Source organism: Gymnodraco acuticeps, unplaced genomic scaffold, assembly GCF_902827175.1.
Source record: "Gymnodraco acuticeps unplaced genomic scaffold, fGymAcu1.1, whole genome shotgun sequence".
Classification (NCBI taxonomy): domain Eukaryota; kingdom Metazoa; phylum Chordata; class Actinopteri; order Perciformes; family Bathydraconidae; genus Gymnodraco; species Gymnodraco acuticeps.
The window spans coordinates 970,910-997,896 of record NW_022992187.1 but is presented as its reverse complement, the minus strand read 5'-3'; the positions used below and the strand labels follow the sequence as shown (position 1 = coordinate 997,896).

Below are 26,987 nucleotides of genomic sequence, written 5' to 3'. Positions count from 1 at the left end.
TAAAACAGATACACAGAAAAAATAGTGAAATAGTGCAATAAGAGTCTATATACAAGTGATTGGAATCTTTTTTTATTTTTATTTAACCTTTATTTAACCAGATAAAAGCATTGAGATACAATCTCATTTTCAATGCTGACCTGGCCAAGAAGGCAGCAACGTTACACATAACACACACATATAAAAGAGAACATAACTAAGAAAACAAAAGACAAAAAAGCAGTCACTACATTGTGAATATGATATATTAGATACATAATTTATATGTAGCAGCCAGATGAATGTTATGGATGTTGTTTCAAATATCAGGTGTTTAATAATCTTATGGCCTGTGGGATGAAGCTGTCCCTGAGTCTGGTGGTTTTAGTCCGGATGCTGCGGTACCGCCTGCCAGACGGCAGCAGACAGAACAGTTTGTGGCTGGGGTGATGGGGGTCTTTTATAATCCTGAGGGCTTTCTTTAAGGTTAACCTGGTGTTTTTACTCCACTACATTTATTTTAGTTACTTTACAGATTTGGATTAATGATGTGAAATATAAACAACCCTTAAATCAGACTTTAGTTACACCTGAGTAAAATTCAGTGAAGGTGATTGTCAAGTGCCAACAATCAGGAGAGATATTTGATAGTTCGTGCTTGAGAAGACTAAACATTTATCTGCAGATCCGTATAAAGCATATTCATTACTCGTTATTCTCTAATCGTTCATTAAAGACTATATATAATTGATATTTTGCACATCCCTTTCAAGATTTTCTAAGGTTCTAAGGTTACATATCATATACACAACTACGGTGTAGTTATGCAATGAATGCAAAACTTGGGTCACAGGTTCCTCAACAGTGCATTACAAGACATCTATCAATATGTGTATACCTCCACCATTAAACTGTCATATTCTGCACATTTATTATTCTATCTAACATCTTATAAGAATATAATAAATATGTATAAAATCGGTTAAAATAAGTGCTTCAACATAGTTAACATTGCAGGAAAGTTGATTGTCAAGTTCCAAAACAAACCATGCAATATATTAGACGTTAAGTACTTTGTCAGGCTTAATAAGTATCTGTAGATAGAGATACCCCCAAAGCTTTTTTCTTATTTAAAAGAAGACTTTAGCATAAAGTATTCTTTAATGTTTAAATAAAGCCTTATTAGTTTGTTTGTTTTGCACATCCTCCTATCAGGCACTAAACTATTTTATTGTAGATATTATTTACAGTATCTTCTTGATATTTTCTATTCTATATTTATATCATTGACCTTCTACTTTCCCACTATTTTGTATGTACTCTTAATATTGAAATGTTTTCATCAAATATAACACATTCAAAAGTGCTTTACAAAAATGAAAGACATTAAGAAAAAGGCATTTTAAACAGTCATTAAAAAGCAACATAATCTACCTGCATTGCAATTACTCCAAACGTGTAATAACGTGCTTTAACCAGTAGGTGGTTTGGGTTAAAAAGCTGTCAAGTTTACAGTGTTAACAAAATAAAATATACTGCTGTTTCCGGTTTAGTTTACGACGGATATATTTTGTTATTGTTTTGATATTTGTAACACAAAAGCGATGGAAAAACCCCACAGCAACACAGAAAAGATGGTCTTAACAGTCTGACCCAGCGGTCTAGTAGTTAATAAAAAACAATAATATCAAAACAGATGATTACTACTAACTTTATTGTGAAATTAAAACAGAACGGTAAAAGAATAGTTTCCGGTCTATTCTGATGCCCGATCTCTGTAGATAAATAAAGAACTACGATAGATGTGTAATATTTAATGCAGCCAAACCATTTATTACAATGCATTCATGTGATGACTTTCAAAGAGTAAAGCAAGCACTGCTGAATAAAGTATGATTTTATCTTTTACGAAACGTTTTTATATGGAATGCAGTTGGAGGTCAACCAATCACAGAGCTTGAGGACTGATCACGGGGTTTGTCAATCTAAGCACATGGTGTAGTCCCAAACGATAGCTGAGGATTCTGGGTAGTGTAGTGTCTTCTGCCATCCAAAAACTCCGAAAAAATATTCGTTTCTCCAAATCGAAAGGGAAAAATACAAAAGCATTGTAGACAATTTAAACCAATCAATGTTGTGTAATTAACAAGGATAATCTGGTGTTTATTAGTTGATGAGTAGTGCAGATATCACTGTAAAATCAATCGACAGTAAGGAGAATACTTACTTCCGGGTGTACAATTCTCCGTTATCCAATGGGAATGGACGCTCGTAATACAATAAAGGGGACATGATCATTATCTTTTAAATAACGTTAACTAAAGGGAACAATCTATTGGAGCCAGCTGAAGCTCTGGCCTTCCTTAAAAACTAACTAATTTAATAAAAATCACAGTTGTATTACACACAATGCACTGTTTTTTGAGAACAAAAATTCGTAACTAATGCACCATAATACATTCTGACGAAAAATAAAAATTATTATGAATACAAATAAAATAAAAGAAGCCTCCCGTGAGTTACTACAAGCTATAAAGTAGATTTTAAAAACGTTTTATAGAATAAAAGCTCACTGCAGGACGTTGTAGAAATGCGTGTGTGCACCACGACAAAAGAGCCTCATTCACTTTACATTGGGGTTTTTTGCGTGGTGCCGACACGTAAATGTAGCAGAATGCGTGACTCCACCACGCAATGCGGTGTTAAGGAGTCGTGGTAGAGTCACGCATTCTGGTGAGATCAGGTTGGTTCAGTACTACATGAGTTTCTCTTTACCCATGCATGGACAATAACAACGGACCATATCGCCTTACTGCCAGCCCACGGAGCTGTAATAATGGATATATTGCACGTTTGCTGTAATTCATCATTTGTAAAATATTATACTACATGGGCTGTATGATGTAAATCTTGTACCGTAAATGTTGTATTAAACAAAGTTAATATTACCGACGTAGATTAACGTTCCTGTAGCTTCTACTTGCAATTGTTTTAGTTACTTGTGGGCTACTTAACATGAATAATCACAGTTACTATCCTTTTACTCCATCACATTTCAAAAAGAAATAGGCTATTGTTATTTTAACTCCACCACAGTAATCCATCATCAGCTTTACTTTTTAAATAAAGTTTTAACTCACAATTGATCATAACAGGCTTCAACATATACATTTTTATATATTACCAAGTGGTTTCATGTACAACCCACACAAGTATCATGCTAAATGAAGCTCTGTTGCTTGGATATCACTAGATCCTGATGTCAGCGTAATATAAAAGTACATAACGATTGATGTGTAACTTAGCATAATTTACTAGCTAGCCGCTAGCTGCCGCCTCGTTCATATAAATCCAGTACCATGCTGTCATGAACGCGCGGTGCTGTTACGTGTACGTAAATTCACGTGCTTAATGTGAACGAGCCTTTTGGGCGGCGTGGATAAAGTTGCGCATGCTCGATGAGTGCACATACGGGTACTTCTCAGGCATGCCGGGTAATCTGTGACGTTTCGCTCTCTCAAAAGTTGGGCCATTTTGTCATCATGCGCCATTGAGCAACTCTCATAGGAATTAATGAGGCCCCGCCTCCCACGCTGTATCCAGTTCTTATTATACATCCATGGGTTCAACGCATGGATGTATAATAAGAACTGGATACAGCGTGGGAGGCGGGGCCTCATTCATTCCTATGAGAGCTGCTCATTAGCGCATGATGATAAAATGGCCCAACTTTTGAGAGAGTGAAACGTCACAGATTACCCAGCATGCCTGAGAAGTACCCGTATGTGCACTCATAGAGCATGCGCAACTTTAACCAAAATGCTCGTTCACATCAAGCACGTCAATTTGCGTACACGTAACAGCACCGCGCGTTCATGACAGCATGGTAATAGATTGTTGTTATCATGGATTTGATATGAACGAGGCGGCAGTTAGCAGCTAGCGGCTAGCTAGTAATGATGCTAATGTACACATCAATCGTTATGTACTTATATTACGCTGTAACAGGATCTAGTGATATCCAACAGAGCTTCATTTAGCATGAAATAATGATTGCACTGTATATATATATATATATATATTTATATATAGCCTATTTATATACAGTGCAATAAGCTTCTTAGTGCAATACGAAGCTACAGGGACGTTAATAATGTCGGTAATATTAACTTTATTTAATACAACATTTACGGTACAAGATTTAATCATACAGCCCATGTATGATAATGAATTACAGCAAACATGTGCAATATATCCATTATTACAACTCCGTGGGATGGCAGTAAGACGATATGGATCCGTTCTTATCCATGGGTAAAGATAAACGCAACTCACATTGGTTTCTCATACAGCATCTCTGTAAACTACGTGTATTCACTGAATTTCACTCTCTGCCTTTAACGGCTCGTTGTAGCTCCAATAGCTCCAGCCCCACCCTCCCTGTGAGCACAGTGTGCTCTGATTGGTCGGGACACGTAACATGAACGTGCCGGGCGGCGCGGTCCCGTGGGTTAGATGCGCGTTCATAATGCAGAGGGAAATAACTCTCAGAATAACGTTATTAGCACATTTTTACAACTTGAGGAATGAATGTTTTTAATAAGGGCTATACAAGTGTTCATACTGGGTAGTTTATTTAGTTTTAAAAAAAGTATCCAACGAGTTACAGACCACTCTTTCCCCATGTAAGTCAATGGGAAAAAGTGTTTCCGGGCCTGGCAACCAAACGGAAGTGTAGTACCGCCGTTTGGCCAGCACGAATATTTTCATCTTAGTCCGGCACACTTCCTGGGGGCTTGGTTCAACGCCCAAATGACAATATTTTTGAACTATTTCGATGTGCATACCCCGGAAGTAGGCGCCGCCATTTTTTACAACGGAGGTCTATGGGAGTGTCTTAACTCTTATCTCTCTAGGGCTCTGACCGAAGTGAAACGCACCCCAGGACATCATTTCATTCAAATGACTCCATTGAGCGGTCTGGTTTGTGTAAAGCTCATATTCAATTAAAATACAGCGTATTTACTCTAGAGACCTTGTATTCAAATGTGTGATTTATACAATTAAGGTGAGACACCCCAGGTGAATAGGGTAATTTGTTTAACTTAAAGGTATCAGCTAGACATTTCTCTAGTTAATTACTTACAATAAGGCAATTGTTTTTTGTATTACAAGTTTTCGGAAATAGCATGTTTAAATATGCAAATTATCATTATCTCATTAAATATGCACATATTTTAACACATTTCAGGAATCGAAATCTGAACTTTGGATAAAGCCAGGTTCAAAATTCTTGTTTCATTTTGTAGTCATATTAGCATCTAAGGCTTTTACAGAATGGATATTGGATATCTCTTTTTATCACTCCATAAATCAGAAAATATTGTCAACAGCCCTAAAATATCAATTTTCGCCATGTTTTTAGGTATACAATGTTGTATAATTCAGGCTATGAATGATATATTAACAAACTCTTCTGTAAAAGCCTTCATAATATTGATAGGAATATAACTGGAAGGTTTGGTGTCTCTACGTGCTACTGAAGTTCAAATTTCGAACTCGGAGTAGGAGAAAAAACTAATTTTGAGAAAACGACCTTTAAAGATTGCAGTGAGGCGCTAGCTAAACCTTCTTTGGATGATAGCTTGCGCATCGACGCACTCTGTGAAGGTATTTCATGTTCGGGGTCATTTGTTTTTTGTATAACCTTGCTTCGTGCAAGTGACAATTGTTGTCGTCTTTGTCACTGTCACTACCCGATCTGCAGCTCTGCCCGATCTGCATGGTCCGCCATATTGGACAACTCCGGACGGCAACCCAAGTAGAACAACATTGACACAGTGGCTTTTGGCAAAGCTCAAAAGGAAAACTCGAGAGAGATGAGTTATTGTTATTACAACGTGACTTCACTATTATTTAACAACTCTTTTTATTGGGTTCTTTTATTTGGGGTTAAGTACATTGTCAGAATAAGTGAGAAATGGATGTAACTTCTGTTAGACAGCCATATGCCATACATTTTTGCACACATTCACAGTAAATATGTATTCAGTATGATAGCTGTCTAACAGAAGTTACATCCATGTCTCACTTATTCTGACAATGTACTTAACCCCAAATAAAAGAACCCCATAAAAAGAGTTGTTAAATAATAGTGAAGTCACGTTGTAATAACAATAACACATCTCTCTCTCGTTTTAGTTTGAGCTTTGCCAAAAGCCACTGTGTCAATGTTGTCCTACTTGGGTTGCCGTCCGGAGTTGTCCAATATGGCGGACCATCTCGCACATGCGCACTGCAGATCGGGTAGTGACAGTCTTCTCTGTGAACGTTTTTTTCGCCGTTCTTTTGCCATTTTGAGATTTCTAGCGGAAAGCTAACCAGGAAGTGTTTTAGCACACCACGTGACGCATCTGAACGAATCATGTTGTCAGAAATTGACACCAGCCAATGAGATTTCGTTTATTGGTTTAAGACCCCTTTGTGCTTTCACGATTGGTTGCTGATACAAAGGAAATGAACATATTTGGATCCAATGAGATTGTGCAGGAGAGACACAGCTTTCCAGCGATACCTCTGTTGACATGTTGCACACAGCGGTCGCGGTACTTTATGTTACGTTAGAATGCTAACTTTTGGTGAATTTAGGAGAAATCTACAGACGCAAATAGACAAACTATAGTAAAATAAACACTTAAATGTGTATTTTGTACGTTTTCCTTCCAAAAGCCTGAAAGAAAACATGTTATAGAATCAAAATAGCTCAAAATTGACCAGTAGGCCTACTTGAAAAGCGATGTTTTTGCCTGCCGTGTCTCACCTTAACAAAAAAACCTAATATGAATGAAAACCCTTTGGAAGTACATTAAAGGCATATATTTTGCAACCTTGGATGGATGTATGATCTATTCGATTTACACACGTCAGTCCGTCCTGGGAGAGGGATCCCTCCTCTGTTGCTCTCCCTGAGGTTTCTCCCATTTTTCCCCTTAAACTGTGGGTTTTCTCTGGAAGTTTTTCCTTGTACGATGTGAGGGTCTAAGGACAGAGGGTGTCGTTTTTCTCATACTGATATTCTGCACAAACTGTGCTGTTGTATTTACTGTAAAGTGTCTTTACTGTAGGGTATTTTTATTATATGTATTTTTGGCTCGACCAAAAATAGTTTAAAAATGTGCTATATAAATAAAACTTGATTTGATGGACAATTAAAAAGGACCATTATTGTGGCATAATGTACTCTAATAATATTGTTCCAATTTCAAAAGTTCTCAAATGAGATTTCTGATGCAACCACTGTGGAAGCGTCCATTGAGATAACATAAACCGTTTGTCCCTGACCTCCATCACTACTGTGATCAACACCTTCTGGAAGCCCTCAGTGAGTATAGCAGCGTAATGTTAATCAATTCCATTTCTCATTATGGGATGACAACGCACAGTAGGAATACAATGACGTTTTATTACCATGAGGTCAAAGACATTCATTTCAGAGAATTGCACACAAATTAAGCAATATTGATACAATGCACACAGGAAGCAGGTTGTAACAGAACATGTCTCAGAACAATGACATTACACATTTTCTTTCTTCTTACATTTACAGGTTCCTCAAAAGGGTTCCAAATTTGAGGAGCCTTCAATATAACGTCAAATCCCTTGGCAGTAATGAAAATTGTCTTCATTGAAGACAGAACCCCTCTGCGGGTGAAAGACATCACTTTCAGAACTGCCAACCTGTCCAACGAGGGCTCAAACCGGAGACTGGTGGGGTTAGGAGAAGGTGGAGGGTCAGAAACAGACACATTAACATCGCATTCCTCGTAGCAAGTGTGAATAGGATACAAAAAACAAGATCATTACATTAATTTATAGTTATAGTAGTTTCTCTAACTGCTGGATAAAATAAAAGTAAAAGTATTAGAGTGTACTCTGTTACAGTAAAAGTCCTGCATTCAAAATGTTACTCAAGTAAAAGTATACAAGTATGATAATCAAAATATAGTGAAAGTAGCGACAGTAAAAGTAGTCATTGTGCAGATTGGTCCATTTCAGAATAATATATATGATATGTTTTATAATGATTGATCATGAAAGTGTTCTCAAAGCTGGTAAAGGTGCAGCTAATTTTACAAATTAGATCAAAGTCAAGTAAAGTACAAATATCTCAAAATTGTACTTAAGTAGAGTACTTGAATAAGTGTACTTAGTAACTTCCCACCTCTGAAATCAGATATGACTTCAAGTCATGTGATCATTTCTTAGTATTTGATCCTTCAACTTGGCCTCAGGAAATGCAAGGACTTCACAGTTTTGGCAACAAGTTTTGGAGAAAGCAAATCGGAGGCTTACAAAGAGACAGGGAGGTGCATCTTCATCATCTGCATCATCTAGCATGCAAGAAGTGTAAATAGAGGACAGTGAAGGAGACACTGAGGAGGACCACGCTTCGTGTGGGGTGAGTACCAAACGCTGTCTCCTGGTACTCATCTGAGTAACTCACTAAACAAGTGATGTGCACCCCTGATTATAATACTGTCTCTGCTGACAGATCAAGGGACAGAGCTCAGTACCTGTCTGGGTTTAGGAACCGTTGCTGTTGGGTCCTCAGGAGGATGTGATGGAACCACTTTTTATTACTTTCGCCAGATCTTCAGTGCTGATCCTCACACGTTTCAGGGGGATGAAACACTCTTTCATAACCTGTGGAAATCAACTTAGTAAACAGGCAAATACTGCACGTATCAACATCAATAAACAAATCTATATGTAAACATTGAAGTATACCGGAAGCATAACAAACCTGCGGCTGAACCCTCCTCCTTCTGTTAGTCTCCACGGACTGTTGAGGCCCCTCAGGGTGCCCCTCTCCCTCAGGGTGCCTCAGCTGTAAGATAAGACAAACGGGTTCCTGCACTGCCAATATCCATGAAATGACATTCTGGATGTGTCGTTTTGGGGATAGGGACGGTACCGTTGGTCCAGTATAGGGACAACACTCATGTAGCCCACTAGCCCCTGCCTCAGTGATGTGTGTCCTTATATTTAATATAATTAGTATTATTTATATAGTTGTTTTTATTTTCTCATTAAGTATATAATTGTGGGTGTATGTTTATGTGCATATTACATACTATAATAATATATTATTATTAGTTGTAGTAAAACTGTATTGCTAATGATTTGCGAACGCTACTGTAATTGTTTGTATCTACACATTTTCATGTGCTCTGTTCAGCATAATTGCTAAATTAATAAAAATAAGAAACACAACAACGCTCCCTGATCATTCAAATGTAAATTCCTTAAGAAAAGCTTTTCCCATAAATATCTTAACCCCTACAGTGTGAAGGCCATTACCTGCCAGCTCTGTCCTTCAGGCTCTGCCTTCACATCGGGCCCCGGAGCAGGTCCCCGGGGGGGCGGTGGTGACCCCAGGTGCAGAGAGGTGGCAGTCCAGATCAGCTGCAGCAGGAGGGGCATCCCCGCATCGTCACTCAAATGAATCTGCACACATAGGCAATTACAAAAACACTTCAGACGTTTTACTCACAAAACCTCGGCCATAACCTGCAGAAATGTGAATCGACATTTCCCCTTCACAGATAACTTACCCCATCTTTGGCCCACAGGTCATGGCAGTTTGCAGGAAAGTGATTATGAATGGAAAAGTATTGCAGACCTTCAAAAAATTTACATAGAAATGTCAGAGCATTTTCTTACTTATTAATTAAACAACATATCGTATAAAACCCCTTGTTGTTGTTGCTACTTTCCTTTCATTATTCTGAAATGGACCAATCTGCACAATGACTACTTTAACTATATTTTGATGATATTACTTTACTTTTCTTTTTTAAATGCAGTATTTTTACTTGTAACAGAGTATTCCTACACTCTGGTACTTCTACTGTTACCTAAGTACAAGATCTGAGTACTTTTTCCACATCTGCGTATATCTTTACTTGCCTAAATGTACCGCCAAGTTAGGCGCAGACTAGAATGTTCATTCGGTTTTGTGAGTTTATTTATGTGAGTAAATGACAGCTCGACAGCGGCTCCTTCTTGCACCATAGAGAGGATACTGACCTTCTACAGGTGCACCATAGAGAGGATCCTGACCTTCTACAGGTGCACCATAGAGAGGATCCTGACCTTCTACAGGTGCACCATAGAGAGGATCCTGACCTATAGGTGCACCATAGAGAGGATCCTGACCTTCTACAGGTGCACCATAGAGAGGATCCTGACCTTCTACAGGTGCTCCATAGAGAAGATCCTGACCTACAGGTGCACCATAGAGAGGATCCTGACCTTCAGGTGCACCATAGAGAGCATCCTGACCTTCTACATGTGCTCCATAGAGAGGATCCTGACCTTCAGGTGCACCATAGAGAGCATCCTGACCTTCTACATGTGCTCCATAGAGAGGATCCTGACCTACAGGTGCACCATAGAGAGGATCCTGACCTTCTACAGGTGCACCATAGAGAGGATCCTGACCTTCTACAGGTGCACCATAGAGAGGATCCTGACATTCTACAGGTGCACCATAGAGAGGATCCTGACCTTCTACAGGTGCACCATAGAGAGCATCCTGACCTTCTACAGGTGCACCATAGAGAGCATCCTGACCTTCTACAGGTGCACCATAGAGAGGATCCTGACCTTCTACAGGTGCACCATAGAGAGGATCCTGACCTTCTACAGGTGCACCATAGAGAGCATCCTGACCTTCTACAGGTGCAGAAAGGATCCTGACCTTCTACAGGTGCTCCATAGAGAGGATCCTTACCTTCTACAGGTGCACCATAGAGAGGATCCTGACCTTCTACAGGTGCACCATAGAGAGTATCCTGACTGGCTGCATCACGGCCTGGTACGGCAGCTGCCCCGCCCTTAATCATAAGACTCTACAGAGGGTGGTGAAAACTGCACAGCACATCACCAGGACGGAGCTGCCATCCATGGAGGACCTGTACTCCCAGCGGCTCAGGAAGAAAGCCCTCAGGATTATAAAAGACCCCCATCACCCCAGCCACAAACTGTTCAGTCTGTTGCCGTCTGGCAGGCGGTACCGAAGCATCCGGACTAAAACCACCAGACTCAGGGACAGCTTCATCCCACAGGCCATAAGACTGTTAAACAACTGAACCTTTTCAATAAACTATCAATAAACAATTCATCTGTTTGCATTAGGGTTGGGAACCAAAACTCGGTTCCAGATGAGAACCGATAAGAAAATGCCGGGTACCGGGTACCCATAGAAAATACACAACAATAAAAGGCCACTCTGAAACGTGCAGTTTTGCTTTATTGGGGGGGTCTGGGGGGTCCGAAAACCAGTCAGTATCTGGTGTGAGGGGTAGGGTTAGGGTTAGGGTAATGTTGTGAATCGAGTGGCCCATGGTGGTGGTGGGGTTATGGTATGGGCAGGCGTATGCAGTACTCGAGTTGAGGGGGGATGAGGGGGGATGGCATCCCCCCTGAAATAAAAACGGTCAAAATCATCCCCCTTCTAAAACTGCCATTCCCCCTTTCCATCCCTTATGTCATTTTATCAATGAACGTGGCACTGGTATTACTGCTATTTCAACATTAATTTTGCGCATTTTGAGTAAAATACTGTGGGCGAGGGAGCACGCACACATGCAATGACATTTTTACCAAGTCACTGACGCTATACTATGCGAGTGCCCTAGAGGGCGCCAGAGCGCCGTGATGCGCCTATTTGATCGATGCCAGAAGCGCAGGTAACGGTCATCACAATGGCCAAGCGACCAGGAGGACAACGCGATCTGAGGGACTTCATATTTAAAAATACTAAAAATAACATTTCAGGTAAGTCAAGAGTCAGTAATCTTACTCATTACTTTAGTCACCAAAGGTGGAATCTATGGACATAAGCAGCAATAACAACTTAGTTTTGAGTTATACGTTTTTCTCTCGTGTTAGTTAGCTGGTAAGACTCAAAACTGTTGATGAAATGATACCACCAGCACCAGAAGAGCTGAAACCCCTCCTTCAAGCAGTGAACACTCTGGTCATCTCCACAGCTGAGTGTGAACGTGGGTTTAGTCAAATGAACATTTTAACCACAACTAGAAGCTCCCTGGAGGTAAAAAGCATGTCAGCCTTGCTTTTCATCAAGTGTTGGCCCTCCACTGAACAAGTTCAGACCAGAGGTATATGTCAAGACTTGGCTTCAAAGCCATTGCTTAGCTAACAATCCGAAAGCAAGAGCCAGAAAAATTGAGACCAAAAAGCATGATTATGAAAATCTTTGGAAACTTCTATGAGATGGGGGAGAGTGGAATCGGCAGCCATTGACAACATTGGTCCTATTTTGTATTATCTGTATAATCTTTTAATATATTTTCATATTTTGTAAACAATTTCAATTTGCACTTAATGCCCTGTTAAAAAAAGTAACATTGGGAATGTTAACATAAAATATTTGTATTTGAACTGCAATAAAATGATGACGGATCAATATTTTTTTTTTAAATGTCCTCACATTTTTCATGAAGAATTTACATAATGATTTAATTAATTACGATACAAATGTAACACTTTAGATACCAGTTTTGATCGTATACCAGTAACTGCTTTTTTGAAAAAATACACTATAATTCAATATTCTAAAAACTATTTTGACTTTATTATTAGTATAATCAGTTGATCATCTGAATAATAAATGAGGGACTGTTAATCTACAAGATTTGTACCATAGACTTTCATTATAACCACATTTTTGTATCCCCTCCCCCCCTTTAAATTAAAGTGAAAAAAAGATTTAGCACTAATTGTCCTCTGCATTTGACCCTAAATGTTAGTGGTGCCATGGCAGCCCGGGGACCGACTCTAATTCTGAGGTGCCTTGGTCAAGAGCAATGACAGGAGTATCTGAACATCCATAACATGCATGTTGTTTTAGGAGTATAATAATTATCTTTATGCTGGTTGGTCTCCCACCCTCGGCGGGTTATCAGCACATGTCCCCATATGATAAAATCCACCATCCCCCCTGATTTTTTTTTACAACTTGAGTACTGGGCGTATGTAATGGACGACGAACACAGGCCACTCGATTCACAACATTACCCTAACCCTACCCCTCACACCAGATACTGCCTGGTTTTCGGACCCCCCCAGACCCCCCCCAATAAAGCAAAAATGCACGTTTCAGAGTGGCCTTTTATTGTGGCCAGCCTAAGGCACACCTGTGCAATAATCATGCTGTCTAATCAGCATCTTGATATGCCACACCTGTGAGGTGGGATGGATTATCTCGGCAAAGGAGAAGTGCTCACTATCACAGATTTTTCAGATTTTTGAACAATATTTGAGAGAAATGGTTATTTTGTGCATATAGAAAATGTTTTAGATCTTTGAGTTCATCTCATAAAAAATGGGAGCAAAAACAAAAGTGTTGCGTTTATATTTTTGTTCAATGTATATATTTTATTCGTAAAAATGTCAGTTAAAGCTTAAAAGAATAAAGATATTTTTGTTATCTAAACGTTTGACCTCTTTCTTTTACACTTTTGGAATCGAAACGGGGAATTGATAAGAACCGGAATCGATAAGCAGAACCGGAATCGGAATCGATAAATTTCAAACGATATCCATCCCTAGTTTGCATCTTGCTAATTATTTATCCAATATATCATATTCCATTTACTTGTATATGGACTCTTATTTCACTATTTCTATTTGATTTGTATTTACTTGCACATCTCAAAACATTGGTGTTCTCCTGACTGTTCTCCTCACTGTCTTCCTCTCTGTCAGACATGGTAGCTGATGATGTAGGCCTACTTCTTCCTCTCTGGTTGAGTCTGTGATTAGCTGCTTGCATCCACAAGTCAACAGCTGGTTTTGGGTCGAAAGTCTCTGTTGTCATCTTAGACAAGTGGATGTAATCAAATAAGTATGTGAACATAACCAATAACCTACCATAGCTAATAACAAATGAATGTAACTTATTTTATTTGTGTTGTTCATTCATATCTTATTTTACCTTAACATTTATTTATGCATTTTTCTTTATCTCCAGTTTTAAAGGATATTTTTGGTTACTGTCCTATAGTATACATTGGAATGATTTAAAACCTGTTTATCCCAATAATTATAAAGGAGTGCCTTGGAAATATGTGTTTACATAAATTGTGACCAAACTGTTTGAACTTAGACTAAAGCAGCGTTTCTCAAAGTGTGGGGCGCGCGAATGGACGCGATGAACGGGAGATTTTTTTTTTTTTATTTAAAAAAAATAAAAATGTTTTGGACCTCAGGCCGGAATCGAACCTGGGTCCTCACGGGCGGTAGTGGATTATTACAGCCGGAGACTCGCAACGGCGGTGGACTTTCATAGCAACGGCGGTGGACTTTCATAGCACCGCTGCACCGGACCTGCCGGAGCCGCCAGAGCCTCGCAACGGCGGATGCGGTACCGGCGGATGCGGTACCGGCGCAGCGGCGCTGTGAAAGTCCACGGCCCACCTATGCCAGAGCCAGCGGCCCACCAACGGCAGCGGCCCAACGGGAAAAGTCTCGAATCTCCTGATGGCCAATCCGAGCCTGCTCACACACACACAACTGAAACCAAAGTCATTTGCAGACATGTGTAAAAATCTCTCATACACACATGTGAAATGCTCTCACACACACACACACAAACAGCGTTGCAGTCAGGAAGAAAAGCAATGTGGTGCGATACCTCACCACTTCATAAGGAGTTTAACCTTGACGCTTTTCGAAATCCCGTTTGTGTCCCCCCATTTTACAAATAGGCCTATGTTTATTATTATCTTTTAACTAGGGCCGGGACTCGATTAAAAAAATTATTCTAATTAATTAGAGGCTTTGTAATTAATTAATCGAAATTAATCGCATTTTTAATCACATATAAATATTTGACCTAAGAACAGTGAGAAGCAATTTTTTTCACATGGATTTTAGTATACCATTAGGCGCATTCACACCGCAGTACTTTTCCCACAAAGGTTCATGAGAATTTAGTTCATGAGAACTCTTTGAACCTGGGGGTGGATTAGTCAAATTAAGCCGCTGACGTCACTTCTTCTTCTTCTGCTTTGGGTTTACTGGCAGGCCGCAAACCACTTCACGGCGTATACTGCCGCCCAAAGTCCCCGGCCGGAAGTCCCCGGAGTTGGGGACTGGCTTCAGTAGAAGCTGCTGGGAGTCCCAGCAGCCTTCCGAGTAAATCGCCAGAACGCCGACACCTCCTCATCTCCACCGCTCCCATGTTTTATTTTGTGTTGCCATAAGTTAGTCTCTCTGCGTTTCTGCGCTGGGCTAATGCTAATAATGCTAATGCGAGGATAATAAAATGGCGGCTTCACAAAACTTTTTGGGAGTTTTACGGGGCGTGGTTTGCAATCCGCCCAGCCAATCAGAAATATAGCTCTTTTCTCACAAGAGAGCCGTACGAAAGTCCCTGCTCTCTAGCAGCTCTCTGCTCTCTAGCAGGGACTTTCGTGGGGGTAAAAAGGTTCTCATGAACTAATTTTAGTACCGGCTCTTTTTGGTGTGAACGCGATAAAAGAGGCTAACGTCCACGCTAGCTTCCACGCTAGCTACTATATGTTTTGCATTGAGGTGATACTTGAGGCTTGATGTGCTGCGGTGATATGCAAATTCCTTTTTGCATAATTTGCACACAACCGTGCTCTTATCGACGCTTCCATCCGTCCGTTTTTTAAAACAACATTTTCCACTGTTGTTCACTGTGGTTTGTTGTTGTCTGAAGTCATGAACGTTAGTTGGTGCTCCAGTATAATCGGTACGCCTGAAACTCATCCAGTGAGAAACGTTCCGCGGTGCAAAAATAAGTGCGATTAAAATGCGTTAATTTTTTTAACGCGTTAATTGTTGTGTAATTAATTAATCTTAATTAACGCGTTAAAGTCCCGGCCCTACTTTTAACGCAAGCCATCATCGCCACGGAGGAGCACACAGCCTCTGTGAGCGAGCGAGACACACACACACAGACAGAGACAGAGACAGAGACAGAGACAGAGACAGAGAGAGAGAGAAAGAGAGAGAGAGAACCTTTATCTATTTAATATAGCCTAGTTGTACAAGATAAAGTAAGAAATCATTCCAATGTGTACTATCGGACAGTAAACAGTTTAAAAGGGGAGTGATTAGTAATGCATACATTAAAAGAAAGAATGCTAACTAGGTAACATAAGATAAGAATAAACCAGTTTAAATGATTTGTTATTGTGATCATATTCTAAAGATGTTTGGATTATTGAAAAGTATACAGCTCCCTTTCATCTGAGTGTTGAGAGATGTATCCATAAATTCATTTTGTGCTCAAAGTGCACCAGATTGATGCATTTAACTTCAACATTTAACACTAGAACCGCCAGAGGTCGCTGTATACCTAAAACCGCCAACGGGTAAAATGTACCCGCTATTGATTTGCAAGGTACAATGTTCTTTTATTTATCATACAGAACAGTGAGTTTTGATCGCACAGGGATGAAACCTATACCAATAGAATCTGTGGACTCTCAGCTTTTCATATGATATAGTTTGTGCAGATAGCATGAAGTATAAAATATCGCTAAGAGTGCTGATTTAAACACTTGGTGTTAGACTTGTGTTTTGTTTAGGTACAAATCTCTATCTCTCTCTCTCTCTCTATCTCTCTATAACTATCTATCGATCTATCCGTAATGTTCTGTTCTATGTTCATATAATTGTCTACATAAACAGACGACCCGGACTACTTCTCTCATTCCGAGTGTCCATCTTTATTCAACTTGCACGTAACCTGCACACATGCATTACGTCCTCAACGTGAGCTCAGTCATCCAAGATCTTGTATTCTCCAAGATGTTACACTATCTATAACTATCTATCTGTCTATATCTCTCTCTATCCATCTATCAATATATCTATATATCTATCTATCTATCTATCTATCTCTCTCAATCTATAAGGAACCGCAGTAGACAAAAGGCGTTGCTATAGCAACACGTCATGTTTACGCTGCATTTTCTATGAGGTAAATATTACCCGCTGGTGGATATGGGTATAAATGGCATTTTTTTTGCCGATTTTTTCAATCTGACTTCCTATTGACAATTGTTAACAACAGAGGGTGCTACATAACACACATTCAGGAAAAGTCACGGACTGGGAGACTTTAATATGTTATTGAAAAAAAGTTACATACAATCAAAAAACAGCTGCGGGTCAAATTTACCCGTTGGCGGTTCTAGTGATAAAAAAAAAATCATACATTTTCTTTTCACTGCAAACGGGTCCCACAGACCCAAACAGCACACAAAGGTTAAAGGTAAGCATATAATAATGTTAAAATGTGCTAAATATATACACTGCAAAAAAATTTAAAAAGAGGTGTAAAAGTAGCTCACAACTTTTTTTTTTTTAAAGTAGCTCTCATCCTAAAAAAGGTGGAGACCCCCGTTATAGAACGATACATTTGACCATTTTAAGCTTGGCCTACCATTTTATTGGAGATGAGGAACAGGTGGGGCTTGAAAAGGCCCACCTGTTCAAAGTGGGGAATGCCAGAAAAAGTTTGAGAACCACTGAGCTAAAGTGAACTATCTAAACACTCAGAGTCCTTTACCTCACTGAGCTGTAGTCATCAGCCTCTCAGTCTGACTGGAGAGGACTCTCCCTCCACATCATTGTAGAAACATCTTCTTCTTACATCTGTTAGAGCAGCTAGCACCAGATTCTAATAATAACAGCGCCGGTACCGGGCGGTGCGCCCTTCTCTCTCTCCCTCGCTCACTCGCATTTTGGCTGTGAGCTGCGGGCGCCAGATAAGCCAACATCCCCCATTTTCATCACTTACAGCGCCCATCGTACAGGGCAAATGAAATGTGTAACCGGGGTGAAAAGGGTGTTACATTTACTTAATAATGAATATTGTTACATCAAGGCCGAAAATTAGGATGAGCCCCAACGGTCAAAAATGTTTTTTTCCCTCCCAGAGCTACCAGCGCAGCGCCTCCACAGATCTGGCGCCCTAGGCGAAAATCAACGACAGTGCGACGGGCCGGCCCTGAGTTCATATGCAACTCGCAAATATCTTTCTCTCTCTCTCTCTCCTCTCTCTTTCTCAATGTTGGTACGCAAATGCGCCTTTTTTCAAATGACCCGGTGCTCTTTTTTTGGCGGAGGTGCGCATGCGCACCTGCGCATCTGTTATGTGCGGCCCTGTATATAGATGTTTTACTTTGTCTTTGCATTTCAGGTACAACACACGCCTTTTCACTGTTCAATTTCATAACCTGAAAAGTCAATGAAGTTTGTACATGTTGAAACAGACGTTCTTCAGCATCCGTCAGTCACACACACCGTGTCCTCAACACATATGACTGTTGTGGAAAGAACACAATTGATCTGTTTCATAAAAATAAATAACCCTTTATATATTGTTTAATGTACTGAAAATAAATCATAATACATACCCATCCTGGCAGCTACAAGGCGAAACTCCTGCCGCAAGGCATTCTGGTCATCTGCTGCAATGTCCAGACGTGGAGGGAAGTCCACGACAAGCACCTTTACAAAAGGACAATTCATATTGTAACACTCAATATTAAATGTCATTCACATTGAAAACATGAACAACATGCTTACGTTGGGGCAGCTGAGCAGGACTCTGGTCAGGAGAGAGCCAAAATCGGCACCAGCCGCTCCGGGGGTCCGGCTCTTTCCCAAGTTAATGCCGGGGGCCAGAACACAGACTGCATCGGGGGTCGAAGGCAGAACAGCTCCCTCAAACTCGCTCTTCAGAACCTGTGCGCCCCCCCCTGGTGTCGCCATGAGTCCGAAGGAAAGTCCCCCCCGAGGCATCTCCACAAATCCATCCACGACGGATCTGAGATGAGAGTCTCCAACCAGCAGCACAAACTGAAAAACATACCATTTATTTTGTTGATGAAATCACAACGTTTCCACAAACAATGTTTTATTTATAGGGCCTTTATATTTCACATGTATTTGATATATGAATTATGTCCATAGTTATCACGCAATTAATCGCAAATGAATCAACAACAAATGTTATTATACTTATACTAGCCGATTACATTCATTTTATGATTCACTACATTTGTCTGACAGATTTTAAAGATTCAGATTAGTTGCCAATACAAAATATAAATCAACTAATAAAAAAAACATGTACATATAATTATTGGTTAAGACATCCAGCAGCAGTATATCAAGTTATTCAAATTATTGACACCTTTACCAGCTGTGATGAAAATATGAATACTTCAATAATCAAAATCCAGTTATTTAACATATATGATTCTGAAATGAGGCATCACAGAAAACGATTACTTCTGGTACTTTGAGTATGTTTTGATGCCAATACTTTGGTAATTTAAATTAAGTGAAACACAGGAAGTTGAGTAGAGTACAGTTTTACTTTTTCCCCTGGATATCTGTCAGGAATGACCAACTGGTGGGGATGATCAGTCAAGGAGGATGTCGGCCATGTCCGCGCTTCATGACGGTAACCTGTACCGTAACCTTCATTATCGGAAGAAACAACATTTATGGAATGGAGAAAATAACCATGAAAATCAGAAAACAAGTTCATTCTGTTGATGAAAGATTGGAAGAATGGGTCAATTATAGAACACAAAACATTAATAATGACCAGGTGGAAAGATCTGTCAATGAATGTAAGCCTGAGTGTGAATGTTTCATTTATTTAGGTAGCTATCTGTGTTTATTTGGTCACAGTATGTATGCCTTGTAATTCAATAATTTCTTAAAATGCAAATCAAAAAACTAAATTTAAAATAAAAATCGTAAAAAGACATCAATGTAAAATTACAGTAAACAGGAATTGTGCAAACAAATCAGAAGGAACACGTTTCTCTTTACATACATGTTGAACTGGCAGCTGGTTGGGCCTTTTGTACAGCCCAATTCTTCTTAGCAGCCTGAGATCGACGGTACGATTTAAGTCTTGGCATCTTAAGGAATTACCAGAAGAATTATTAAATCAGACACGCATTACAAAATACATTTAGCCAACAATAATTGGATGTTGATATCACTGCTATTATAACAATAAAGGCTTGAAAACTATACATACAAATGAAAACAGACAACAAAATGTGAAATGTTCAACTGGTGGAGAGAATAACAACACATATGAAAGGTGTGATTGTATATCAGGGTTATTCCCACAATTATAAAAAGTTATAAAACCAAATATTCCCTCCTGAACTCTACCTTAATTAAAATATTGACTAATATGAACTAGTTTTTTATTTTATTTTTTTTTATTTTTAAATCGTTGAAAAAACTGAATACCCAGTGGCGAGCCGTCAGGGCCTAAAAAATAATATTTGAAAACATTAAAAAACATATATTTGTCATTAGTTTTACCAAAATAACTTGATTTAATTGTATTTAAAATAACATTTCCACAGAAATAAATCCTTCAAATCTGCCTGTTCAGTTTCTGTTGGAATGTGAAGGGTTAAATGCCGTCTCTGCGAGTTATGTGAAGACGGGAGAGCTTGTTGGTTCCTCTCTACATTCACAGAGGGCCAGCTATAGTAACTCAACGAGAGAGTAATGTCACATGACAGTACAATTGAATTGACCAATCATATCTTCCCTCTAAATGGGTGGGCTTTATTTTCAGAGGGCCTAGGTATAAAAGTCACGGCTCACCAGTGTGAAAACCACTACGCTTTTTTTTTGCCTAAGACCACATTACATTTGCTGTAAAAAATATATCTCTTAAGGACATTATATTATTCGCATGAGGCAGACGTGTTTATATTTCACTCAGTCAAATTCCTATAATAGAACCAGAGAGGACGTGTTGGCACTGCAGGACACCAGGGCACTTGTGCTGTGGTTTCTACAACACGAATGAGGTCTTGTTATCAACAGTTTAAGATGTTGTCCTACACTAAACCACACACAGGGAAGCTTGCTGTGTCCCATAATCACTACAAATACTCCATTATTACTGCTGGGGAGTACCGGAAGTCAAATATAGAGATATAATAGTTGTTAAAACCAGTGGTGTAAAGTAACTAAGTACATTTACTCAAGTACTGTACTTAAATACAATTTTGAGATACTTATACTTTACTTGAGAATGTCCATGTAAATGGTGTACTTTTACTCCATTACATGTATTTAATACCTTTAGTTACTAATCAGACCCGGCGCCAGAACAAATCTACAGAGAGGGCATATGATTTTCATGGGAGGGCACACAAAACCGTCGTGTGCCGCGGCCAGTGGTGGTGCCAGAGATTTGTTGGAGGTGCTGTGGAGTAGCTTGACGCTTCATAGAGGGTGCTCAAACATGTAGGGTTTCCCATCAATGTACCGGGCGGCGCTACAGTGGAATTTTCTACTTAGGGCTGCTCAATTAATCTTATTTTTAATCGCAATTACGATTATGGCTTGCAACGATTACGAAAACAACGTAATCGAAATATAACGTTTATTTTTTTATTATTATTATACATTTTTTAATTTATTGATTTTTCAGTTGAGTTATACTTAAAGTTCAGGGTGATCAACTGTTAAAAACATACTGTTCAAACATTTTTTCTCCAATAAATTGATGTTTTCAAAGTAAATGGATAATAATTTTTAATAATCGTGATATCACTTATTGACCCAAATAATCGAGATTATGATTTTTGCCATAATCGAGCAGCCCTAGTTTCTAGCAAAACATTTTTAAGAGATGACATGAGCAGCCCTACCAGCATTTGCGATGGTGGCCAAAACATTTTTATTTGGTCTTAAATTGTAGTTCAACATTTATTTCCTGTTACTTCTGGACCATGACGGTGGGCCAGCCTTTAATGTTTAACTGAGTGGAATGTGTTGAATATGTTTTACCAAAATGTTGGCTATATGTTAAGGAGTATTCAGGTTGTGACAGTGCACTGCAACATGTTTGTTGATCTTGTTTATTGGTATTTATTATTTTTATATTATTTATTTAAATGTGGATATTAATGTATAATTTATTTTTATTTTATATTGGTTTTTCAGTTGATTACCCTGAACGTGTAATTCAACAGTTAAAAATTCAAATTATTATTTGTATTTGTTTTAAAGTACAATAAATGGATGTTTTCAATGTCAATGAATAATCGCATTTAATAATCGCAATTACAATTATTGACCCAAATAATCGATTATGATTTTTGCCATAATCGAGCAGCCCTAGTTAGAGAGCAACATGAAGAGATCTATGGATACATCTCTCAACACCCATATGAAACAGAACTGTAAACAGATTTATTTTTCTTTATGGATATTTTACAAATCACTCCCCTTTATAACTGTATTCGTATTTTACTGTCGTATTTCATAACTGTTTTTCATGTATTGCTCTTATATTACTATCTGACATCACATACATCGTAGCATTAAAGTTCAGTTTATTTATAATTAAAAAAATAAAAACGTTTTTTGTTTTACTTTTTAAAAATAATAAAAAACGTGTTTATTGGGGGAGGGCAGGAGTGTGGCCCTCCCACGGCGCCGGGTCTGTTACTTTACAGATGTGGATGAATGATGTGAAATATAACCAAGTGTTAAATCAGACTTTAGTTCCACCTGGAGTAAATCCACCAGCTACCCTGCAGTATACAAAATCATTGAAACTAGCTGCACCTTTACCAGCTTTGAGAACACTTTCCCGATCAATCATTATAAAACATATCATATATATTATTCTGAAATTGACTAATCTGCACATATTTAGATACGTATATTTAGATGTCATACTTGTGTACTTTTACCTGAGTAACATGTGTAATGCAGGATGAAGAACTATAATCTGCTTCTACAGAGCTCTGCCGGGACCGTTTCAAACTCCGGTTGCTCCTCTGCTAATATTATATAGAGACATTAATTTTAATAAATGTTTGTCAACTGTTTCTAAATTAAAACACTATCAGAAAAACTTACCTCGAGGAGCAAAGAAGAGTGGGGTCCATGGGTGTTGATTGGTGAGACACGAAGGTAAATTCTTCTTCGTCTCTTGACCGTCCCAGCGCATGGATGTATAATAAGAACAGGATACAGCGTGGGAGGCGGGGCCTCATTCATTCCTATGAGAGCTGCTCATTAGCGCATGATGATAAAATGGCCCAACTTTTGAGAGAGTGAAACGTCACAGATTACCCAGCATGCCTGAGAAGTACCCGTATGTGCACTCATAGAGCATGCGCAACTTGAACCAAAATGCTCGTTCACATCAAGCACGTTAATTTGCGTACACGTAACAGCACCGCGCGTTCATGACAGCATGGTAATGGTTTGTTGTTATCATGGATTTGATATGAACGAGGCGGCAGTTAGAAGCTAGCTAGTAATGATGCTAATGTACACATCAATCGTTATGTACTTATATTACGCTGTAACAGGATCTAGTGATATCCAACAGAGCTTCATTTAGCATGAAATAATTATTGCACTGTATATATATATATATATATATATACATATTTATATACAGTGCAATAAGCTTCTTAGTGCAATACGAAGCTACAGGGACGTTAATAATGTCGGTAATATTAACTTTATTTAATACAACATTTACGGTACAAGATTTAATCATACAGCCCATGTAGTATGATAATGAATTACAGCAAACATGTGCAATATATCCATTATTACAGCTCCGTGGGATGGCAGTAAGACGATATGGATCCGTTCTTATTGTGCATCCATGGGTAAAGATAAACGCAACTCACATTGGCCTTTAACGGCTCGTTGTAGCTCCAATAGCTCCTATGGAGAGGCGAAGTCACGCCCATCTACTTCCGGACCATGGGACCCCGGAAGCGAAAAATTTACATTGAATTCAATGGAGAGAGAACACGTATCTTTTGATCCCGTTTGAATTGTGCCACGAACTACACATATGATGTTTGTCAATCTTAAACAATCATTTCCATGTCAAAAAAGTCACATTTTGTCGTAAAACTGCTGAAATATAAGACTATGAAAAATACGCTACTACAAAGACTACAAATCCCAAATCCCATTCTGGGTCGCGTAAGTGATGTCACAGGCATGCTCGGTGATTTATAATAAGACTCGTAATTAAAGCGAAGAAGAAGAAGATCTCATAACTGATTTATTCCCTCCAATAAATTATAGATCGCTAAAAATAAATTCACTTTTACAAGATGCCTGTGTGCTTTGTACCAGGTTGTAGTCATAAAAGTGATCATACCACTTGCTCCTTCTATCGATTCCCGTCTGATGAAAGGACCAGGAGTCGCTGGATCAGACATATCAGGTAATATCATAGGTAATATACATGTTGTGCATGGAACATAGTCAAGTTAGCTACCTAGCTAGTAGCGACGAGTAGCGAGCACGTTAGTTAGCATTACATTACTTAGCCTTGTCATTTTTAGTAGCCTTACCATGAAGTTATTATTTTATTACATGAAGTAAACCAAAATGTTAAACAGTAACCAAACATGATGGTAAGTATTTCGTGAAACTTTTGAAGAGTAGCCTACTGCGCCCTCCACCGGGTGCTAAGGAAGCAGTTCAGGGAGAGTCGAAGGCAGGCATGGAGCTTTGCATGACATTCTTCTGGACGTGTTTCATTGTGATGACAATCTGTTTGTTGGAAAGACAGTCGTTGTGTGCTTATTGAGAGAAAATTGTTAGAAGAGATAATTATTCAAAGTGTTGTTACTTTAAAGTGTTGTTACTGACCTTTTTCTCTTTTATTTTCTTTATCTCACCTGTAACTGCTGAGACGTTGAGGAACATGCACACTGACCTGCTCTGGCAACCTGATTTCCACTGTACGTAATAGTATTTGGTTATGGTATATTATTTATATACATCAAAGGCACAATGCACCCCCCAGAGACACACATGTATTGAGTGTGATATTTTGCATAGGTCATGTGAAATCATCTTTACATACTAGAAAACTGTAGGAGCGGCAACTTGTTTTGAAATTGAATTTTTAATATCCGATAATAAAGTTGATCTGTTTTCTTTATTCTTCTCTCTTCCCAGCTCCATCACCATTCTCTGTTCCTGCAGGTCCTGCTTGCTAATCAATGCTCATATTTTTTTACACAATTACAAATAAAGTCATTGTATTGTATGACATGAAGTTGTGCTTCATTCGGAGTCAATAATAAATTCATTCTGCCTTCAACTGCACAATGATTGTGGACTGCACCGACATCCATGTAGCTGCCCCCCAGTAAGATGAACCAAGCAAAGAGGGTCACCATCATGCCCAAGGATATCCAGCTGGCCCGCCGCATCCGCAGAGAGAGGGCTTAGACTGACCTGAGACCAGCACACCCAAACACAACAGCTCTTTTAAGAGCCACATACATTTTCAAAGAGTTGCAATCCTACGTTATTATAATGATTAAACTGGTTCATGTATCACTTAGTTTACTGAACCGTGATGAATGAAAGAAATTAGTGAGGTAGTGGTTTACTGAAGTTACAAAGACATTAATATATGAGTAACAGGTCAGTGTAAACACAAGCTTCTGTCAATTATGGATCATTCAAACTATTTATATAAAAATATGTAATAAAGTTCTAAAACAAGTATTCGGTATATTCCTTGATAGCTTTTGGAGAAGGTTGTTTTTAAGTGTACTAAAATCTATCGTTTCAACTGTTTCACTTTATAAAAAGGGAACAGGTGAGTAAAGCATCATTGAGTTTCTTATTCTGTCAGTAAATTATCCAAATGAATGTTTTTCATTATTTTAGTCAACCCTAAACAAATTGATTGCACCTTTTAATGATGACCTTACATGGTCGGCAAAGTTAAATTAACTTCAGAAAATCAAATCTGTTCTGAGAAAAAACTAATAAATGTTTAAAGATAGGAACTTGCCATCCCACTGAAAAACAGTCCGTAGAGATTTAAAGGCGTAGTTGTAGTTCAGTCCAACGTTTCATTTGGATTCATTTGACAACAGTCAACTATTTTCATAAAGAATATATATATTTTTCAAAGTCAACTTTATTGTCAATCTTACTCAGTTTGAGAGATCAAAAAGACGTTTAAATACAATTATACAATTTACAGATATGTATACAAATATATATATCCTATATACACCATCATGTATAATGATGGTGTATGATGTAGAAGGAAGTGTGGTAGATAACAAGTAAATATAGAGTTACATACAGATCCATGTTACAGCAAAAGATGGAATAACTCAGAAGCACGCAGTATAATAATAATTACATGCAACAATTAAATAACTGCTCAGCATCTCCACCACAATCCCAATCTGCTGTGTCCTGTTTTCCTCCCCTCTGCATAACACCCCATCACACATACGAAACACAACGCAGAGTCCGAGGGTGTTAAGAGTATGTTTATTGAAATGTCCTCCTCTCTACTGGCCAACACAGGGAGCATATGCTGGGTGTAGAATTGTTCCAGGAGGAGGAGATTTCCATGCCATGCAGGGTCTTTGGGGATGGGGATGATGATCGCCTCCTTCGTGGTCCACACAACAAAGTAGCAGAGACTCCGGTCTGTGATATGCAGCTGCCCTTGGACCTGATGCCAGTATGGGTGATTCTCCTTGAGAATATATGACCCACCCTCCTCATGGAGACAGAAGGATGGTAACTGGACTGCCTCCGCGATGGTCATGTTCCTCTGGCTGTGTGGACACTTCACCTCCAGCAGGACAGATGGCTGCACAAGTCCATCGGGTGATGCTCCCAAAACACCCGACTCACTCACAAAGAGACCAGACTCGATTCGAACACTGTCACTTGATAGGCCTCCACAAAAGCCTCCACAAAAGCCTTCACCCCTTCGGCTTCGTTTACAACCCCCCAGTTGACAGTTGGCGATGTCTCTGGCCAGTGGGTTGTATGTCTCCTCTCGCTGTTGGTAAAGTTGAGACACCGGCTGGACTACTTTTTAAGTGCCAGGCTTCCTCCACTGGCAC

The 26,987-nt window shown here is 39.1% G+C and overlaps 1 protein-coding gene across 1 annotated transcript; it reads right to left on the bottom strand.

Moving 5' to 3' along the window:
- Positions 1 to 7,421: 7,421 nt before the first annotated feature.
- On the bottom strand, positions 7,422 to 23,134 carry LOC117539128. The gene is made up of 10 exons (XM_034205159.1): positions 22,975 to 23,134; positions 19,901 to 19,988; positions 19,433 to 19,536; positions 18,637 to 18,909; positions 18,465 to 18,558; positions 9,594 to 9,661; positions 9,340 to 9,486; positions 8,783 to 8,866; positions 8,553 to 8,682; positions 7,422 to 7,743 (listed from the first exon to the last, which is right to left on the bottom strand). The coding sequence occupies exons 1-9, from the start codon at positions 23,113 to 23,115 to the stop codon at positions 8,587 to 8,589; spliced, it is 1,095 nt and encodes a 364-aa protein (XP_034061050.1). The 5' UTR covers positions 23,116 to 23,134; the 3' UTR covers positions 7,422 to 7,743; positions 8,553 to 8,586.
- Positions 23,135 to 26,987: the final 3,853 nt, after the last annotated feature.

Coding starts and splice junctions, on each gene's coding strand:
- LOC117539128 (XM_034205159.1), bottom strand. CDS start 23,115: ATGAATGAGGCCCCGCCTCCCACGCTGTATCCTGTTCTTATTATACAT. Junction 19,989..22,974: donor ACTCTTCTTTGCTCCTCGAG/GTAAGTTTTTCT, acceptor TAATTCCTTAAG/ATGCCAAGACTTAAATCGTA. Junction 8,683..8,782: donor GGAGGAGGGTTCAGCCGCAG/GTTTGTTATGCT, acceptor TGATTTCCACAG/GTTATGAAAGAGTGTTTCAT.